This window comes from Solanum stenotomum, chromosome 11 (assembly GCF_019186545.1).
Source record: "Solanum stenotomum isolate F172 chromosome 11, ASM1918654v1, whole genome shotgun sequence".
NCBI lineage: Eukaryota > Viridiplantae > Streptophyta > Magnoliopsida > Solanales > Solanaceae > Solanum > Solanum stenotomum.
In genome coordinates, this window is record NC_064292.1 from 22,564,252 (window position 1) to 22,585,869 (window position 21,618).

At 38.5% G+C, this 21,618-nt stretch overlaps 1 protein-coding gene and 1 pseudogene across 1 annotated transcript; one reads left to right on the forward strand and one right to left on the reverse strand.

Moving 5' to 3' along the window:
- Positions 1-229: 229 nt before the first annotated feature.
- On the forward strand, positions 230-18,790 carry LOC125844726 (uncharacterized). The gene is made up of 4 exons (XM_049524056.1): positions 230-1,508; positions 15,160-15,731; positions 16,623-16,842; positions 17,335-18,790. Exons 1-4 carry the CDS (start codon positions 303-305, stop codon positions 18,685-18,687), a joined length of 3,351 nt encoding a protein of 1,116 aa, XP_049380013.1. The 5' UTR covers positions 230-302; the 3' UTR covers positions 18,688-18,790.
- A 1,499-nt stretch (positions 18,791-20,289) lies between these two features.
- LOC125846139 (5S ribosomal RNA) lies at positions 20,290-20,407 on the reverse strand (annotated as a pseudogene).
- Between the last annotated feature and the right edge of the window lie 1,211 nt (positions 20,408-21,618).

The following is a 21,618-nucleotide window of genomic DNA, read 5'->3' on the forward strand; positions in this document are numbered from 1 at the left end:
ACAAACCGAAAGCCAAAATATTGAATGCCAACTCCATTAAGAAATGCAAAGAGGCAATCCATTTTACTTGTTCACCAATTGGATCGGGTCAAAGTCGGATCAATCTTATTAAACGGGTCGATCAGTGAATCAACCAATCAAATTGGAGAAAAAAAGATCCAACGGTTCCCGTAGTCTCAAACACGTCAACTCTCTCACTCACTCATAAGCTCACACTGATCATCATCATCAATTCAGCTAAACCCCTTTCATTACACAGCATCAGAAAACAATCGCCGGCCGGCAGATCGGTCAACGGAAAAATGTTTCCGCCGGAGCTTCATACTCGGTCCTTCCGTCCATACATGTCAGCTTCTACTAGTGCACCTTCTCTTTCCACCTCATTTGATGGCGTTTACAGTCCCGAACGGAACCCTAACTCCGTTAATAGTAGATCTCTGAGGAATTCTCGATTCTCACCGACGACGTTCGTTCACAACGCTAGAATCGCTGTCGCGTTGGTTCCTTGTGCCGGTTTTCTCCTTGACCTTGGTGGTACTCCGGTTGTTGCTACACTGACGCTAGGGCTTATGGTAGCTTATATCCTTGATTCTCTGAGTTTCAAGTCTGGTTCCTTCTTCGCTGTCTGGTTTTCACTCATTGCTTCGCAATTTGCTTTCTTCTTCAGCTCCTCGTTGTTTTCGGGGTTTAATTCTGTTATGCTTGGGTTACTTGCTGTATCAGTTTGTAGTTTGACTAATTTCTTGATTGGTGTGTGGGTGTCGCTTCAGTTCAAGTGGATTCAAATTGAGTATCCTACGATTGTGCTTGCTCTTGAGCGGCTGTTGTTTGCATGTTGTCCCATTGTTGCTTCTACTGTTTTTACCTGGGCAACAGTCTCTGCAGTTGGTATGGTTAATGCGGCTTATTATCTTATGGCGTTTAACTGCAGTTTCTATTGGCTTTTCTCAGTTCCTCGTTTATCATCATTTAAAATGAAGCAAGAAGCGAGTTATCACGGTGGTCACGTTCCAGATGATAATCTAATCCTTGGGCAGCTTGAGAGTTGTATTCATACGTTGAATCTATTGTTTTTTCCCCTTCTATTTCATATTGCCTCTCATTACTCGGTTATATTTGTCTCGTGGGCATCTATTTGTGATCTGTTTCTTCTCTTCTTCATTCCATTTTTGTTTCAACTGTATGCCTCGACAAGAGGGGGATTATGGTGGGTGACTAAAAATGAGAATCAGTTGCACAGCATTCGCGTGGTCAATGGAGCTATTGCTTTGTTTGTAGTTGTCATTTGCTTGGAGGTTAGGGTTGTGTTCCATTCATTTGGACGATACATTCAAGTGCCACCACCATTGAATTACCTACTTGTCACTATAACAATGCTGGGAGGGTCAGCAGCAGCTGGTGCTTATGCTCTTGGTATGGTTTCTGATGCTTTTAGCTCAATAGGATTCACTGCTTCAGCCGTCATTGTAAGTGCTGCTGGAGCGATTGTGGTGGGATTTCCTGTTCTGGTATGTATTTTGCATGTTTTGTTTTTCTTAATTTTTACTTTTCTGTTATTCTTTCCATTTCCATGCTGCATGCTGCTATTTGACTTCCTCTGTCTAGTGAAGTTACTTTAGATTTACCCCTTTCAACATGGTGTGAATTAGTTTTAGGTAAACAAAATTCTTTGTTGAAGGACTTCTATATTTGCTCATATTATGTTTGTGCCTAAGTTTAATAGCGTAGTTAGTTTGTATTAGCTGGAAAAGATGCTCGTATGTTCAATCTAGCTTAAATCTAGATTTAATGTGGTTGTTGACTATAAATTCTTGAATTTTGCTAACTTTATTTTGTTTTAGATCTTCATTTCTATGGGAAAATGATATGTAATGTGAGATAAACGTGAAATATCCAAAGAATTTCATAGGAGGTTTAAATAAAGACGAATCGTGTTTCTCCTTGTTTGATGGGGCACCCCTTGGAACGATTTAGATGCCTTTAAAATGAGTGAGTGACCCTTGGCTATAAATTTTCATTGCTCACATTATATCTCCTTAATCTTAAACAATCAATATTACTTGATTCAACTGGGTCCCAATCTAAGATTAGTCGGGATCGGATATGTGAATCTTCTTTATCTAGTCCCCTTACCAAGGCCCATTTTATTTCTAGACAAAGTAGGATATACTAGAAAGTAAGGTTCTCCTAAGTCCACACTTATTTCTACACTGACATACAAATTTCTACATTCACATAAACCAGTCAGATACCAAACAAACACTAGATCTAATGCAAGTGTAGAAACAACTCAGTTTTGATATCAAAGAATTGATATTATCCAAATCGGATATATGAATTACTGTCTATTTTATTCTAATACCCAATAATGTCTTTAAGACAGCTGGATCTGCTAAAACGGAAGGTCTTATAAATCTCAGACTTGCTTTTACACTGGCATACAAATCTCTACATTGACACGAATCTCTAATATGACCAAGGAAATACCTACAAACACTAAATTTAATGTAAGTGTAAATACAACTTAGTTTGTAATCTCAATAAGTTAAAATCATCCAAATCCTTGGCTTCATTATGTAATATTCAAAGTTTAGTTATTGATTCCAAGAGAATGTAGGTTTACTGAAGAATCTTCATTTGTTTTTTGGGTGAATTTAAGACCGATCTGTTTGTATCCACTATCAAATATAACTTTTGCCAACTTTTCTAGCATATTCTCTCTGGAGAAATTTGTCTGTCATATACTCACATTAATCTTTACATCCATACTTTTACGACACTCATTCTATGAATATCTGGACCTTGAAGGTACATGTATTTACATATAATATTGTTTCCATTTTACAGAATTTGCCTTTGTGCCTATTCCATTAGCACACACGTACTGCGACTCCATTTCAATCCTCCTATTTTCCCCTTGTTTTACATCTTCATCTGTCATGCCATTTTTCTAAGGTTGGATATTTGAAGTGTTTGTATTAGGCACCATAATCTTATCTAATTTCATGTCACCCATCTTATAGGGGGCAAAGCTTGTGGTGCATATTTTCTGTCATACTTCTTCAAGCCCGAGACTCCTTTTAGCTTTTGCTGGACGAACTCACTAGATTCGTCAAACAATATCATTTGCAAATAATTTGTAAATTGTACCAGCCTCATTGGTAAACTATTGGTTAGCGCATTCATATAGGTAGTGGACTACAAGTTCAAGACCGATGAATTTGTAGGTTAATGTAGGACATGGTCAGATCATCTCAACCGATTGTCATTTATTCTACCTCAATGTGTATTACTTGGCCCTTTATCACATATCTTTTTTGCTAATTTGTGTAGCATATCAATGCTAAGTCTGAATTTTATTACGCTCATCTTGTGGATATATTGGACCTTTATAAGGCTAACATGTACACTCATAGTAGTGTTGTTGATCATACAATTGTACAGAACTTCCATTTTATTAAATTTCTTCTTATTGTATTACCACACCCATAGTGTTCCATTTTAACCCTTTTTTAAAAAAAATTACATCTTCGTCTATCATGCCAATTTCTGGAACTAAGGTTGGATACATAAACTGTCTGTATTAGGCAAAATAATCTTATCTAATTTATTGTTGCCCTTTTTATGGAGGCTAAACTTGTTATGCGTGTATTCTGTCAAATGATCATGAGGTTAGGATTGCCAACACTATATTAGGAGAAAACAACTCATTCCCTTGACCAATGTGAGATACTTAGCCCTCCTCTCTCACACACCTAGGTCTGGACACTTCAACAACATAATTAGGTAAAACAGTAGAGTTAGGTATGCTGCTTACACCATGTAAATAAAATTGATCTAGCTCAAGTGGCAAAAGGTGGAGGATTTGTGGCTTAGGTCGCAGGCTCAAGCCCCACACCATGCAAAGCGAAGCCCGGTATTTAAGTGGAGAAGGGTAGAGGGGCGGGCCCATTATCCACCGAGTTTAGAAGGCCGTGATTGGTCCAAAGGGCGGGTCACAAGATGGATTTCTCGGTTATCAAAAAAAAAAAATACTACAGCAAAAGTGTAGCTCCCTTCAAAAGTGTTACAACTTACAGAGAGAGAGACAGTCTTAATCTAAACTGCTGCCNCCACCGAGTTTAGAAGGTCGTGATTGGTCCAAAGGGCGGGTCACAAGACGGATTTCTCGGTTATCAAAAAAAAAAAAATACTACAGCAAAAGTGTAGCTCCCTTCAAAAGTGTTACAACTTACAGAGAGAGAGACAGTCTTAATCTAAACTGCTGCCTATATACAATCTAGCACATCAAAGATGTCTTCTGTCCTAGTTAATATATCTTCTTTACACCAAAAATAAAAAAGAGTAAGCAATTCATTTTGATCTTCTGTAAGCTGTTCTGCACATTCTCAAAACTCCTGTTGTTTCTCTCTTTCCAAATTGTCCACCAATTGCATGCTAGGACAAGTTTCCATCTCTTTCTCCTTATGTGAAGCATTGCCATCTCTATTCCAGCTGCTTAGAACTCCTTTAATGCTCCCTGGTTTCACCCATCTTATGACCGTGTGGGACACTTAACACCTAATATTGACATTCTTAACGCTGTCTTCAACGAACTTGTGATTTCATTGAAATTTTGAATCTTAAATCCTGCAACATAGAATAGCATATCCTATAGTTTTCACTCTATTGATTTTAAGCAGCATGACGTGGACCAGATTACTTGTCTTTATTATGCATGGACGCTGATAGAAACTGATATGAAATAAAATGAAAATGAAACTTTACTAGTTAAATAAAGTGCAAGAATCTTAAACACTGCATTAACCAATAACAATGTCCGTATGGAGTGGACAAATCTCAAGATATAAAGACATAATAATATTTTTCCCTTTTCAGAATTCTCCTAAAATACAAATATTTATAGTAAACATAAATAACTCCTAACAGATAGATAGAAACAGTTACGGCTGTAAATAACTGTTGGTAATAACTTCTACTTAATAACTACTATAGATAATTACTGCTTATATATTATTTTATCCTACTTAATACAAAGAAAGTAAGACAGATAAACTAAGATAGATTATCTCCACATGCTGCTTGCCTATATTTTCTTCTAGAATAAGTCCTTAAAGGAGCATTCGTATCAGTGCATCCTCCCTGAAAAGTTGCCTTGTCCTCAAGGCGAAAAGAAGGAAATTGATCTGCAAGGAGATCATAGTTTTCCCAACTAGCTTCTTTAAGCGGACGGTCAACCCAGTGAATGAGCAAAGAAGAAGAACCAGCTTCTTTAACCCATCGATGTGCAAGAATCTTAGCAGGAGATATGGTGAGTTCCCAATCTTCATTAAGAGGAAGAGGGGCTGGTGGTATAACAACTTGCTGACCATGAGCTGGACGGAGCAAAGATACATGAAAAATCAGATGTACTTTGGAGGAAGCAGGAAGCTCCAGTTCATAAGCTACAGGTCCAACACATCGTACAATTTTATATGGTCCAAAAAATCGATGTGGCAATTTTTCGCACCTGCGATGAGCCAAAGAACGTTGATGGTAAGGCTGAACACGTAGAAATACAGAATCTCCAACTTGAAAGGTAACATCTCGATGATGAGAATTAGCTTGCTGTTTCATTCGAGTTTGAGCCTTTAAAAGGTTATCCTTGAGAATTTTCAGCATGGCATCACGATTCAAAAGTTGTTCTTCAAGTTCAGCAATGCGTGTTTCTCCATGAACATAAGGAGAAATGGATGGAGGGTCCCTACCATAAACAACTTTGAATAGGGTAGTTTCTGTGGATGAGTGGACACCCGTGTTAAAAGAAAACTCTGCCCATGGTAGATACTGACTCCATGTACGAGGTTGCTCCATAACAAAGCATCGTAAATACGATTCCAAGCATCTGTTAACTACCTCTGTTTGTCCATCAGATTGTGGGTGGTAAGAGGTACCCATTCTTAGCCTTGTTTGGCTATGTCGAAAAAGCTCCTGCCAAAAAGCACTGAGAAAGATAACATCCCGATCAGATAGAATTGACCGAGGAATGCCATGAAGACGCACAATTTCTCTGCAAAAAACCTCAGCAACAATCTTGGCAGTATATGGATGAGAAAGTGGGATGAAATGAGAATACTTGCTGAGACGATCTACGACAACCAAAATTGTATCAAAACCACCAGATTTGGGAAATCCTACAATGAAGTCAAGTGAGACATCTTCCCAAATTCTTTCAGGTATAGGCAAGGGTTGAAGAAGTCCAGCAGGTGCTAGAGCTTGGTATTTGGCTTGTTGACAAACCAAACAGTTCTGAACAAAGATCTTAACAACATGCTTCATCCTTGGCCAGAAAAAGTTGGAGGAAAGGCGCTTCAAGGTTTTTAAATATCCTCCATGCCCGGCAGAAGGTGTATCATGAGACTCTGAGAGAAGCTTTTGTCGAATAGAAGATTGATCCGGAACGACCAACCTTTCCTTGAAGTAAAGTTTCTGATCCACAAGATGAAAATCTGGTTGTAAGAAAGGATCATGGTGAATAGCTTGAATAATCTCACGAGTATATGTATCTGCTTGGAGAGCATTTTGCCAATTGGAAAAATCCATCGGCACAGGAATAGCAAGAGCCAGAAATTCAGCATTTAATGGCCTCCTTGAAAGAGAATCAGCTCCCAAGTTGTCTTTCCCAGCTTTATAAACAATTGTGAAGTCGAAGGGAAGCAATTTCATTAATAATCTTTGCTGCTCATTAGTAGTAATACGCTGAGAAAGGAGATACTTGAGGCTGCAATGATCTGTTCGGACATAAAAATGATGGCCCAGGAGGTAGTGTTTCCATTTCTGCAAAGCTAAAACAAGAGCATGCAATTCGCGGTCATAAGTAGACTTCAAACGACTGGAAAAAGAAAGTCCCTTACTAAAATAAGCAATAGGATGGTAAACCTTGAAGAAGAATAGCCCCTATTCCTTCTGAAGAAGCATCACATTCCACCACAAATGGTTGAGTGAAATTTGGAAGTTGTAGTACTGGAACAGTTGTTAGAGCTTGCTTTAGAAGTTGGAAAGCATTCTCTGCTGAGTTCGACCATTGAAAAGCATTTTTCTTGGTAAGTTCAGTGAGTGGTCGAGCCATCATTCCATAACCCCTCACAAATCTGCGATAATAACCTATTAACCCAAGAAATCCACGTAACTCCTTCACATTAATTGGTACTGGCCACTCCAAGACAGCTTGAACTTTATCCCGATCAACACCAACCCTTTTTCTGAAATCACATGACCCAGAAAAGAAATGTGGACTTGCCCAAATGAGCATTTAGAAGTTTTGGCATAGTAACAATTGTCTCTCAGAAGTTGGAGAGCAAGTTCCAAGTGATTGATATGCTGCTCAAAGGTCTGACTGTATACCAAGATGTCGTCAAAGAATACAAGAATGAATTTGCGCAGATGTGGTCTGAACAAATCATTCATAGCACATTGGAACGTCGAAGGAGCATAAGTGAGACCAAAGGGCATAACAGTAAACTCATAATGTCCAGAGTGAGTACGAAAAGCAGTTTTATGAATGTCGGCTGGATCGACACGTATCTGGTGGTAACCAGAACGCAAATCAATCTTCGAAAAAATAGTTGCTCCATGCAATTCGTCCAGAAGCTCATCAATATTTGGAATAGGGTACTTATCTGGAATAGTGATTTGGTTGAGACCTCTATAATCAATGCACATACGCCATGTATTGTCTTTTTTCTTGACGAGAAGGACAGGGCTAGCAAATGGACTGGTACTTGACCTTATAAAACCCTTTTGGAGTAATTCAGAAACTTGATTTTCAATTTCTGATTTTTGGAAATACGGATAACGATACGGACGGATGTTGGGTGGTCTTGAGTTAGGAATCAAAGGGATAGAATGAATGTGTTGACGAAAAGGTGGTAGGGCATTGGGTTCTTCAAAAATTGATTCAAACTTATGAAGCAAGCTTTGAATATCAATAGGTAGAGACTTACCTGAAGTATCAGCCTCCTTGGAGAAATACTGAAAAACAACTGGTGCATTTGATTCTTGTGGAACCCCTTGAAGTTTATATCGCTTCCCATTTAAATTAAAAATCAAAAACATCTCATTCCAATTTGCTTGAACTGTATTTAAAGAAGCAAGCCACTTAATTCCAAGCACCAAATCTGCTCCTCCAACAGAGAAAGGATAAAAATCTTGATCAATAGTTAATCCAGGGAATTTCACAACAAGATTTTGGCACAAACGGTTGCAACGTATGATATCTCCATTGCCAATTTGAACTCCAAAATAGGGCACAACTTGAGCAGGTAACTGTAATTCTTCAACAATTTTTTCCGAGATAAAATTGTGGGATGACCCACTATCAACCAGAAGCAGCACCTTGCGTCCATTTAAGGTCCCTTGAAGTTTCATTGTTGTGCCTTTTGTGTTACCTAGAAAGGCGTGGAATGAAATTTCAGCAAGGTCATTTGTACCTGCATCATCATCAATAATGTCACTTGACATTTGTTCTCCAGATTCACCACCTTCAATGTTGTCATTTGCCTCCATAAGAGTGAGAGATGCTGTCTTGCAACGGTGACCTGGTGCAAATTTTTCATTACACCTAAAACAGAGTCCTTTGGCTATGCGATTCTGCTTCTCTATCTCCCAAGCACGATTCGGAGAAGGACGAGGAGACATCTGTGCAGAATTCGGATTGGTTCGTGATACGTGTTGGTTGCCTACTGATTGGTAAGAAACATCACGTGCAGAACCAGTTTGGATTGTGTTGGATCGTGACAGATTTGACCATTGAGACTTATGCCCACGATTAGAACTAACTTTTTGCTCAAATTCCATTGCAAGGCTCATGGCTTTATAAACAGTTCTAGGCTTATGAATTCTCACATCTGATTTGAGTTCTTCTTTATGCCCATTCATGAAAACTCCCAAGAGACAGTGATCTGGCCAGTCTGTGACTCTAGATGAACGTTTTGCAAATTCTCGACGGTACTCCTGTATTGAACCAATTTGATGCTACACAGATGCTCGTTCGGATTTTGAAACTCTGCAGGCCCATAATTTTCTTGCAATGTTTTAACAAGTTCTTCCCAATAGAGCAAAGTCCGTTCACGATTGATCCAAGAGAAGAGATCAAGCGCATCACCTTCCAGATACATAGCAACAATGTCAACTTTGTGTTCATCTAGAGTTTGATAGTAGCAGAAATATTCTTCTGCCTTCAAAATCCAACCCCTAGGGTCTTCTCCTTCAAATTTGGGAAAGTCCATCTTCGTGTATGGCCTCCGGGGAGGATTTCTTGGCCACCATGTATTATCGATGTCTTCTTTCTCTTCTTTCCAAACATTTGCACTTTTTCCTTTGTTACGAGTTTGATAACTGGTTCCCTCTTGTTGGAATGTGACTAGTCTGGACTTTCAGTGAAGCAACATCTGCTGCCAATGAATCAATTGTGTTTAATTTTGATGCAATAGCAGATAGTTGTTGCGCAAAGGTTTCAACATTGGGAACGTCTTCTTGTGATTGCGAAGTAGAAGATCTGGTATTAACCATATTGGATCAGTTTGCTTTGATACCAAAATGATAGAAACTGATATGAAATGAAATGAAAATGAAACTTTACTAGTTAAATAAAGTGCAAGAATCTTAAACACTGCATTAACCAATAACAATGTCCGTATGGAGTGGACAAATCTCCAGATATAAAGACATAATAATATTTTTCCCTTTTCAGAATTCGCGTAAAAATACAAATATTTATAGTTAACATAAATAACTCCTAACAGATAGATAGAAACAGTTACGGCTGTAAATAACTGCTGGTAATAACTTCTACTTTATAACTACTATATAGATAATTACTGCTTATATATTATATCCTACTTAATACAAAGAAAGTAAGACAGATAAACTAAGATAGATTATCTCCACATGCTGCTCGCCTATATTTTCTTCTAGAGTAAGTCCTTAAAGGAGCATTCGTATCAGACACTCTCAACATCAAATACATACTTGTGAAGCTTCATGTCCTAATTCAAGAACTGTTGGAGGATGTAAATGTTCAATTTATTTGGATAAATCATATTTCATTCATAAGTGGTACACCGAGACAGTGTCTAAACGTATGTAGTTGGTGTATAAGTGGTTAAGCACATATATCAATCAAGCCATCTCTATCCTTACACATTTCGGGATCTTCTCTTTAATCTAACAATGTAGATGAAATAAAAATTTATTTGTTTGATTTTTCAATCTTCTTATTTTTTTTTTGAGATTGGTAACTGTTTCTATTTCTTTATGTACTGAAACCATATTTACATAATAAACTCTAAAGGCACTGTCCTATCCCTATAATGAGTCTAAAACATCATTGATAGAGACAGTGTCATTAGAGTAGATCTGATTACACCAAAAACACAAAGTTAGAATACAATTCAATTTTACTTGCTGCATATTACTTTCCCTATTCTCAAAAACTCTTCAGATTTCTTTCTTTCCAGACAGTCCACCAAATAGTAGCAGGAATGATTCTCCAGTTCTGTTCTTTGCTTGTAATCCTACTTCTTCCCAACTGTATAAGGCCTCTGCAATTCTGCCATTCTACCAAGCATGACCCATGAGATGTTTTTGCGCCTTAGGAATAGACTCCACAATTGGCCAGTGACCTTGCACTGGATGAACAAGTGATTGACTGTTTCTGCAGTTTCCCCGCAAAAAAAACATCTTGAACACTGTGTAATCCCCCTCTTCATCAAATTCTCCTGTGTCAACACCACTTTCTTAGCCAGTAACCACACAAAACAGGCCTCTTTGTGTGGGATCTTGGCCTTCCAAATGTGTTTCCAGGGCCATTTGGATGCCTGCATAATTGGATGGTTCAACTTCCTATATGCTGCACTTACTTTAAAAGTCCCAGTACTGTTCCCCAACCACTGCAATCTGTCTTTCCCTGTATCCAAGCCACTAAATTGTTCAATGACGCTGAAGAATTCTGTAACTCTTTGGAATTTCCCAATCATTGAGGTGCCTTCTAAATATAATATTCCACCCATGAGGTGTCCATAGTTCAACTATTGTATTTTGTTGCTGAAGAACCAGAGTATGTATGTTCGGGAAAAGTGTCTCCAGATTTCGTGCTTCATGCCAATGCTCCTTCCAGAATCTAGTTTTAGCACCATCTACCACTTTAATCTTGGTGTTTTGTTTGAATTCATCCCATAGTGATCGGATGGATTTCCATAAACTAACACCATAGGGAGTGGTAACTTCCTTTGTCATCCAATTGTCACTTTCTTCATATTTTGCTTTTATGACTGAGCCCCATAAATTCTGATCATCGTTGGAATACCTCCAAAGCCACTTCATTCTCAAAGCATTGCTTTGATTCTTAAGGTTCTTGATCCCTAAACCCCCAACTCTCTTATCATTGATCACTTTTTTCCATTTGACTAAGTGGTACCCTTTCCTTTCCTTGTTTCCTTGCCACAAAAACTTTCTCCTGATGCTATCCAACCTATTAATGACACCTGGAGGAATAGGAAATAAAGACATCATATATGTTGGAAGTGCATCAAGCACATAGTTGATCAAAGTTAGGTACTGAGACTTCCACCTTGCTAGTTTCATCTCACACTTCTCAATCACCCCATTCCAAATTTCCAAAGATGTGGATTTGGCCCCTAAAGGCATACCCAAATAAGTAGTTGGAAGAGCAACCACTTCACCACCAGAATTAACTTCAAATTTTCCATATTTGGCACTTCATTAACGGGATACAAGAAGCTTTTTCTTCCGTTAACATGAAGTCCAGACATTCCTTCAAACAAGACTAGAATTAGTCTCAAAATTTTGAGGTGGTCCTCTTCAGCATCACAGAATATCAGGGTATCATCAGCATATTGTAGATGAGTTATCTTTAGGCTTTCCCTTCCGGCTCTAGCTACTTCAAAACCTCTTAGCCATCCTTCTCTATTTGCATTCATAATCATATTGTTGAGTCCCTCCATGACTAACAGGAAAAGGAAAGGTGATAAGGGATCACCTTGCCTTGAGCCCCTTTGTGAACCGAAAAACCCTGATGGACAACCATTTATCAACACTGAGAAGCTTACTGAAGATATGCAGAATTTAATCCATTGTCTCCATTTGAGACCAAAACCCATCTTCTCTAGCATACCCATAAGAAAATCCCAGTTGACATGGTCATATGCTTTCTCAATATCTAATTTGCATAAGATGCCTGGTTTTTTCAAACTTGACCTGGAATCTATAGCTTCATTAGCTATTAGAACAGCATCCATGATCTGCCTCCCCTTAATAAAAGCTAGCTGTTGTGAATTAACAAGTTTGGACATCACTCGTTTTAGCCTTTCAGTGAGCACTTTTGAGAGAATTTTATAGATGCTTCCTATCAAACTGATAGGTCTAAAGTCCCTTAGTTCTTTAGCACCCTTTTTCTTTGGAATCAAGGGTATGAAGGTAGCATTAAAACTTCTTTCAAGCCTCCCTTGGTCATAGAAATGCTGAAAGGTCTTCATGATATCACCTTTGACCACTTCCCAACATTTGATGTAGAACCCCATTGTAAAGCCATCTGGTCCTGGTGCTTTATCCACTGCACATTGCTTTAAACTTCTCAGAACCTCCTCATCAAAATTTCTTTCTAGGTCCTCTATTTCCTCCCCTGTTAGCCTTGGACAGTTTAAGAAATTGTTGCCGGGTCTCCATTGAATATTTTCAGAGTAAAGTTTCTGGTAGAACTCCATTATTTCCCCTTGGATCCTTTCTGGATCTTGGACTATATTCCCCTGAATGAGCAGTTGATCTATGTTGTTATACCTCTTGTGTGCATTAGCCATTTTGTGGAAGAAATTGGTATTCTTGTCCCCTTCCTTTAACCAAACAGATCTTGACCTTTGTCTCCAGTAAATCTCTTCATTTTTTATTAAACCCTCCAGTTTCAGAAGTAAAGTTGCCTTTTCCGTTGCTTCATCTTCTGTCAATGCTCTATCAGTGGCATATTCTCCACAACAGCCAGCTTTTCAAGAACATTCTTTCTCTGTTGGCCAAGACTTCCTTGCTCACTTCTATTCCATTCCTTCAATTTATGTTTCAAAGCTGTTATTATGAAATGGTCTTTTAATTTTTGGGAAATTGTAGAGTTGTCAATAATATTCTTTGTTGGTTTTTAACAGATGTTATATTTGCTTATGAAAAGGTCAGTATAAAGGGTTCTTATAGCTCGATTTAACTTATATTGACCCTTCTCAACCGAGTTGGTAAATGGACCTTTGATTAACCCAGGGACAGGTCAATCGTTGGCAATAGAAGTGTCTAGGTTTTGAAAGCAAGAGTCTTCTGTACAATGCATCGGTTGGAGACACAATGAATCCCTTGGATTAAAAGCCATATATAACTAAGTTTCAATGTCTGTCCATGGCACGTAAGAGTTGAACTGCCATAAAGATATTTGATCTGTTATGTAACATAACAAGCTTTAATATAACAGATGTAGTAACGTATGTTTGTTGAGTACAATTTTTACTAAATGAGCTTTTATACATGCAATGTTCAAGCAATGTGTTGATTCACAGGGTAAATGTTGCAATAATGCAAGCTGTGCACAAGCACACTTTAACAAAAAATAAATATTGTTCTTTTTTAGAACAAATACCGAGTCAATAACAAAAGAATTGCTGTCCAAAAGATTAAATCTGAAAAAATAATGTGTTACACTACTAGATTTTTATTTTTTATTTGTTTTTCAGTTATTCATGTGTGTTCCTAGTCAGCCGTGCACTCGGCCTAATGGCTTTGGGTGCAACCTGCTCTTAAAGATACAATAATTACTGTATCGGCCGAAACTTGGTATTTGACTCAAGTATCGCAAAGATATAAAGGGGGAAGAAGAAAAAGGAAGAGGAGAAAACGTACAATGGCGTATTACTGTTGAAAATTGTTGAAGTTAATTTAACTTCGGTAGTAGCAGAGGTTTAGGTGCTACTTGTAGTCATTCCATCTGCATCGAAACCCAAGTCCCAAGGTAATTATTTTTAATGCTTTGTTATTCTAACCTGAATATATACTATATTACTAAGTTGCTCGGACTCAGGTGCGAGTGTCCGATACAGGTGCGGATCTAGGGGTCGAATCCTTCATGATCTAATTTTTAAGATTCGGGGATTTGGATCCATGTATGGATACGGGTGCGGGGATTCACCTAAAAATAATTAAAATATCTAAAAATAGAGTTATAAAACCTAAATTATGTGATATTATGTAGAGAACTTGAGGAGAATCCTGGAAGGAGATTAAAGGAAACAGAGTGACATAGAAATTTTTATATAAAAGGTATTCCATTTTCTTCAATTTCACCTTAACTTTTGTATTGATTATAGAAATTGTTAAAACTGTCCCGACTTTCCCATCGATTTTGGTCGAAGTACCCAATATCGGTTGACCAAATCGTACACGGATCCCATGCCCACACTCATGTCGTGTCGACACGGGTGTGGCACCAAAAGTGAAGAGTCCGAGCAACTTAGCTATATTATACAGATGGATTTATTCGGTTTGGTTCAGTATTGTTTCGATTTCTTGTATAAGATTAGAGGCCTACCCAAAGTATTCTATACGGTTACAAATTATATATGAACCTATAGTTTTATTAAGAAAAACCTAAAACATTGGTTTGGTTCGGTCACCTTATAAAGAACCATTGACAACCCTACTTGAAGAAAGTCATTCCTTTTCTTTATCAGCCTTCATTTGCTGTGCTGGCATATCTGCTGTACGTTTTAAAACTAAATTGATGTATGTAAGTGAACCTAAAAGTAGATAAAGGATAACCTCCAGTTCACTAATGAGTGGCAGATACAACTAAGGCAGTACTGCATAAAATTGAACCTAAGGCTAATATTGTAAGGTTGAAATGAAAAGACATGCAAGTTTTTCCCCGAGTTCTTGGTGCATATCTTTGTGATCAGGCTGTAAAATAAATAAAGTGACTTTTTCTTGTGTGATCTTTTGCCATAATTGTTGCTTGAATGTGTCTGAGAAGCTCTAAGGCATTCATTATATGGAGTTTTAGTGATTCATACATTCGATTTTTTTAACCAATAAAAATATTTGACATATGCAAATGATCTTTACTTCAATATGCAGTTTGTTCCACTCCCATCAGTGGCAGGATTTTATCTGGCTCGTTTCTTCACGAAGAAAAGTGTCTCATCATACTTTACTTTCGTTGTGCTTGGAAGCTTGATGGTTATATGGTTTGTGATGCACAATTACTGGGATCTGAATATTTGGATGTCAGGCATGCCTTTAAAATCCTTTTGCAAGCTCATTGTTGGTAGTGTTATCCTGGCAATGGCCATTCCTGGTTTAGCTATCCTCCCAGCGCAATTTCGCTTTCTGACTGAGATTGGTTTGATTGGCCATGCTTTTCTGCTCTGTTATATTGAAAATCGCTTCTTTAGTTACTCTAGTGTTTACTACTATGGGTTGGAGGAAGATGTGATGTACCCAAGTTACATGGTAGTCATAACGACATTTATTGGTTTGGCGGTTGTGAGGAGACTTTCCGCGGACAACCGCATTGGATCAAAGGCTGTTTGGGTCCTAACTTGCTTATACTCCTCAAAGCTGGCTGTGCTTTTTGTCACATCAAAGGGAGTTTTGTGGGTGTCAGCTGTCCTCCTGCTGGCTGTTTCTCCTCCCCTGCTTCTTTACAGGTATCTCCTGATCCAGATTGATGTGTCCTTGTCCCCCCCCCCCCCCCCCCCCCCCCCCCCCCCCCCCCNACCCCTACCCAACAACTCAATCCCAAGAGAAAGACAAGGAGAAAAACAGACCCCACATACACCTAGGGATGGCAATGGAGCGGTGCGGGTATGGAGCGGGTTTAAGACAATGTGGGGCTGCCCTGGGGCGGGGCAGTCTCTAAGCGGGTGCGGGGCAAAGTGGGGTGGGTCAAAACCTTTGTTTTTAAAAATTATGCGGGTGAGGGTCTCCTCCCTTCTTGTGTTCTAGTGCCTCTTGTTTGATAAAAATCTCAAATAATATAGAAGTTTTCTCGTCTATATTTGAAGTTTATTATCATGTTAGTATTAATATATCAACAGGAAAATATACTCTATCTAAAATTTGAAGTATTTGTTTTGGTTAGTACTGTGATAAACTGATTGTTTAATTTTTCTTGATTTAGCAGTCAAGTGAAAAATGAAGATTATTGGTGCCAATTCCAGTGATGCATTGTTCACACAGTTGAATTATGGAAATTGGATACTATTAATATGACAATTTATTTAAAAGAAAAAAATCAAGGATAACAATAAATTTAAAATATAGTTTCTTTATTTGAGGTTTGGATGCAAAGCTGTATACTTTGATGTGTATATATTCTTGATTACGTGATCACACAAAAATAATTAGGGATCAGATAAGAATTTTGTATGAACCGGGCGGGGTGAGGCGAGACGGGTTTATGCGGGGTGGGGTGGGGCGGGTAGATCAAAAATTTTGCGGGTGAAGCTTTATCCGCCCCACACCGCCCCATTGCCATCCCTACATACACCAAAAGGATTGTGTTCCTTTTTCAGATTCCTAATCTGTTTATATTGCAGGGATAAGTCAAGAACTGCCTCAAAGATGAAACCTTGGCAAGGTTATGCTCATGCTGCTGTTGTTGCTTTATCAGTTTGGTTTTGTCGTGAAACAGTATTTGAAGCTCTTCAATGGTGGCATGGTAGACCTCCTTCTGATGGTTTGCTTTTAGGCTCCTGCTTCCTCTTGACGGGATTGGCTTGTGTTCCTATTGTGGCACTTCACTTCTCACATGTTATGGTATTCCCTCCAACTAATTTGTTGTGTTATATGCTTTCTTTTTCATAGAGTCATTGATGATTAGATCAGTGATTGTTAATAGATCAAATTTATTACTCTAAAAGGAAATGTGCTTAACATGTTGATTTTCTGTTCTGAACCCTTTTAAGAGGGATATATCTTTTACCATAATACAGATATCCGGAACACCAGGAGAGTTCATATATTGTGATTGGAATGGAATAATGTGAATCTTCAAGTTGAGACTGTTTGCTTAAGAATGCCCTCTCTGTTGGTCTGCTAGACCTTATTTAATGTTATTTTCTTGCTTTTAACTGTTCTTCAAACATTTCATGGTCATAGAATAGGGATACTTATATCACAAACATGGGAAGTGCAACCTCCTGATAAGTGTCCTTTTTAATTGTGTAGAAGATTACTTTTCGTGTTTGCTTTAGTTGGAGGTCTTGACTGGATTCACGTAGTTATGAGCTTTTTCTTTTTATCTTGCAGTCTGCAAAGAGATGCTTGGTGCTGGTGGTTGCAACAGGTTTGTTGTTTATCCTAATGCAGCCACCAATCCCCTTGTCATGGACTTACCACTCGGCCGTAATTAAAGCTGCTCGTCAATCTGCTGATGACATTTCTATTTATGGCTTCTTCGCATCAAAGCCTACATGGCCCTCATGGTTGCTTATTGTTGCAATTCTGCTCACTCTGGCCTCTGTTACTTCCACCATCCCAATCAAATACGTCGTTGAATTGAGGATATTTTACGCCATTGCTATAGGCATTTCTCTTGGAATTTACATATCAGCAGAATATTTTCTCCAGGCTGCAATCCTCCACGCTCTCATCATCGTCACCATGGTCTGTACTTCAGTATTTGTTGTTTTCACTCACTTCCCATCTGCTTCAAGCACAAAATTTCTGCCATGGGTATTTGCACTTCTTGTGGCTCTCTTTCCTGTGACATATTTGTTGGAGGGACAAATCAGAATAAATAAAAGCATCCTTGGAGATAATGCAGTGCAAGATATGGGGGAAGAGGACAGCAAACTGGCAACCCTTCTGGCCGTTGAAGGTGCAAGAACTTCTCTTCTTGGTTTATATGCTGCAATTTTTATGCTTATTGCGCTTGAAGTGAAGTTTGAGCTGGCTTCACTGATGCGAGAAAAGGTAACAGATAGGGGTACAGTTAGACACAGCCTTTCAGGTCAAAGTAGCTCTAGTATTGTTCCCCCAAGATTAAGGTTCATGCAGCAACGCAAAGCCTCTGCTGTTCCATCCTTTACAATCAAGAGAATGGCTGCAGAGGGTGCCTGGATGCCTGCCGTTGGCAATGTTGCCACGATCATGTGCTTTGCTATATGCCTGATTTTGAATGTCAATCTAACTGGTGGCTCAAACCGTGCTATTTTCTTTTTAGCACCTATCTTGCTGCTGCTCAATCAAGATTCTGATTTTGTTGCGGGTTTTGGGGAGAAGCAAAGGTACTTCCCAGTAGTAGTTGTCATCTCTTCCTACTTGGTGTTAACTACCGTGTATAGCATATGGGAAAATATATGGCATGGGAATGCAGGGTGGGGATTAGACGTGGGAGGTCCAGATTGGTTATTTGCAGTGAAGAATTTGGCACTTCTGATTCTAACATTTCCAAGTCACATCCTTTTTAATCGGTTTGTGTGGAGCTACAGGAAACAGGCTGACTCAATGCCATTGATGACAATACCTCTAAATTTGCCATCAGTTTTGATGACGGATATTATCAAGGTTAAGATATTGGGACTCCTTGGAGTTATATATTCGTTAGCCCAGTATCTGATCTCTAGACAAGAATATATTTCAGGAATGAAGTATATTTAGAGAAACATAAAATTTTTGTACTATATGTTGTTGGAAATTTTCAAGTGAGGAATGAAATTAAAGATGTTGCTGTTATTAATGGATATTCCTCATGTTGCATTGATTTCGAGTTCGACCTCATATGTGATGTTGAACTGTTGACATTAGAGAAAATCTTCAATTGTGTTGTACAAGTGCAAAATTGTATAGGCATATCTTGTACGAGTTGATAGTGAAAATTTGAGGTAAAATCAAGGTACTTTGTTTTCAAACAAAATACTTAAGTTTTAAATCTAAAAAGATATCCATGTTTCATTATTTAAAACGCCAGTATTGACAAATTAATAACTAGTTAGTTGTACAAAGAATTAAACTTTCTAAAGCACAGTCGAATTTTATAATTAAAGTCAGGAGAAATCTACAATTACAGTTTATTTTATTAGTGAAAGGCAAAATGTTTGAATATAGCTTTTAGCTGTTATAGAAAGAAGCGATACAAAAAGTGTACTGGTATTATGATGGAATCCGATGCTACAACATTACTCTCACCGTCTTATGCAATCATCACTCTTCAACCTCAAAATTTCCTATATATAAAGAAATATAAGCCAAGGGGATTCAACATATTTAATGTTATGTAGTTTTTCCGGCAATTGATTCAGAGTGTATATATAGATTTGTTTTCTACTCTAGGTACTATATCTTGTCTATGTCGTGAGTCCATCCCTAATCCTATTAGTAGTCAGAGCATTACTCCTATAGTTTCTTGTTACTCAATTTCTGTTTTGTTGAATGCTTGGTCATGATTTCTCTAGTATTTTGTCATGCTTTCTTCATTTCTGTTATTTCTTTTTCCAATCTGCTTTGAACTGTTTCTCTTCGATCTGATGGTCTATCATTAACACAACTACTATTTGGGTAGCTAGCAGAAACTTGTGTATCTTTCTTTGCAATTTCAGTCTCTCACTGTTTTATATCTTTTGTTAATGCACTATACTTGCTCCTACTTTCTATTTGTGTCACATGGCTCTCATTGTTTAAATATTATCATCTTACACAGTGGCGGAGTCTGAAATTCTAGAATTCTAGAATAACACAACTTCCCTTTTCATCTCCCACAATTGTACGTATAAATATACACCCAAGGACTAAGAACTATACTACACAAGAAATGGCTAAGTCGAAAGTTCCAAGACATCAACATTTCGACATGCTCAAGTGTGCAAGAATCAATTGATAAACAATTTCAACAACATTACAAGATAAAACACCATGAAATGAATAGCCATATATCCTATTATTTTCCAGTCACTGAAAGTAATTCGTTTTACTTTCTCAGGTCTTGGCTTCATTAATCATTTGCCTTCTACTATTACTATGTCAACAACGACAACATATTCAGTGGAGTCTGTGAAGGTTACCATGTACACAGACCTTACCCTACCTTTGTAGGGTAGAAAGGTTGTTTCTGGTAGACCCTCGGCACCCTACTATTACTATGTCACTTACAAGAATAGATTTTTCTTTCCCTTTTCGTCTAAGGAACAACTAAAATATGGTTACTTACTAGTAGTGGTTGAGATAGTGGCAAAGGTAGGCTCTTTTTTCACATTTTGTGAGCAAAGGATGCAACCCCAGGATTTCCAAGGGGTTATCCTTCCTAGTACTACTCTCGTCCAAACACACTTAACTGCAGAGTTCTAATGGGATCCGGTGCGTTAGTACTGGTATGATCGGATCCAGGCCCTTTCTCACTTTGTCTGTCAGTCCCATCCGTTGATCTGTACTGATAACAATGTGCTGCATAAAGAAAAGCAGCAAAATTGATGAGACTCATGACAGTGAGGAGCCAATAGAAGTAGTCGAATCTGCCGGTGTTTATGTTCTGGGAAAGCCAGGATTCTCGTGTTTCGCCTTTTCCCCGTGTGACAGACTTGACAATGCTATTCAAAATGGTGGCTGCAAAACAACCAAGACCACCAGCCACAGCAGCATAAGCTGAACCAATGCTTCTCATTGCATCAGGAGCCTCTTCATACAGAAATTCGAGTAATCCCACTATGCAAAAAACTTCAGCTATCCCAATTAGGCAATACTGGATTAGTAACCAATAGGCACTGAGGTCAGGCATTTGAGTCAAAAAACTAGCCTCGTAACCATGTTGTATTGCGTAAGTTCTCCGGTACCTCTCGAAGACACCAGCCCACACCACCGAGAGTATAGAGACTGCCAAGCCAATGCCAACTCTCTGAAGCTGAGAAGCACCATGGGGGTTGCCAGTGATCCGCCTAGATATTGGAACGAACACGGAGTAATAGAGGGAGAGCAGAACAAATATGCTGAGGCCTGGAAAGACCGGCATGCAGGTGACAGGAAGTTTCAAATGTCCCATGTGAGTGTTCAACGTATATGCCTGTTGGACTGATAGAGTCAAATACTCCGTTAGAACCACACTTAACATTATAGTGCAGGCTGGAATCGGAAGAAGTTTCAGCAGGATTTTAACTTCTTCTACTTGAGTCACAGTGCAAAGCCTCCAAGGATTGGCACCATCATCATCTTTTAGCTGCAGAGCTGCTTTGTCCAAACATCTACATTGAGCATACATATAGTGAAGACATAATTAAGTAAACAAAAGTACGTTTTACCTAACAGCTTAAGCTTTTAAATGTGACCGTCACACAATTCAACAACATGGAGAGTGAAAAAAAGGAGCAACCTTGGAAATTTACCTGAAATCATCGGTATGAGGTATCTTGTTGCTGCCCTTGATAGCAGATCTTTTACCAGGAAGTTCATACAAGCCTACTAACTCGCTGCTTTGAAACGAAACATTCCTCTTGCGGAAGGCAGCAACTAGGACTTGGGCAACACGCGTGAGAGGACTGCCTCCAGGCAACCTATGCCTATACATAGGGGTGCCAGCAAAGAATAACATGTTGGACAGGCCCA

Excerpts from the sequence above, each read along its gene's own strand:
- LOC125844726 (XM_049524056.1), top strand. The coding sequence starts at position 303 with ATGTTTCCGCCGGAGCTTCATACTCGGTCCTTCCGTCCATACATGTCA. Across the intron at positions 1,509-15,159 it reads TGGTGGGATTTCCTGTTCTG|TTTGTTCCACTCCCATCAGT; the intron begins GTATGTATTTTG and ends TTCAATATGCAG. Across the intron at positions 16,843-17,334 it reads TTCACTTCTCACATGTTATG|TCTGCAAAGAGATGCTTGGT; the intron begins GTATTCCCTCCA and ends TTTATCTTGCAG.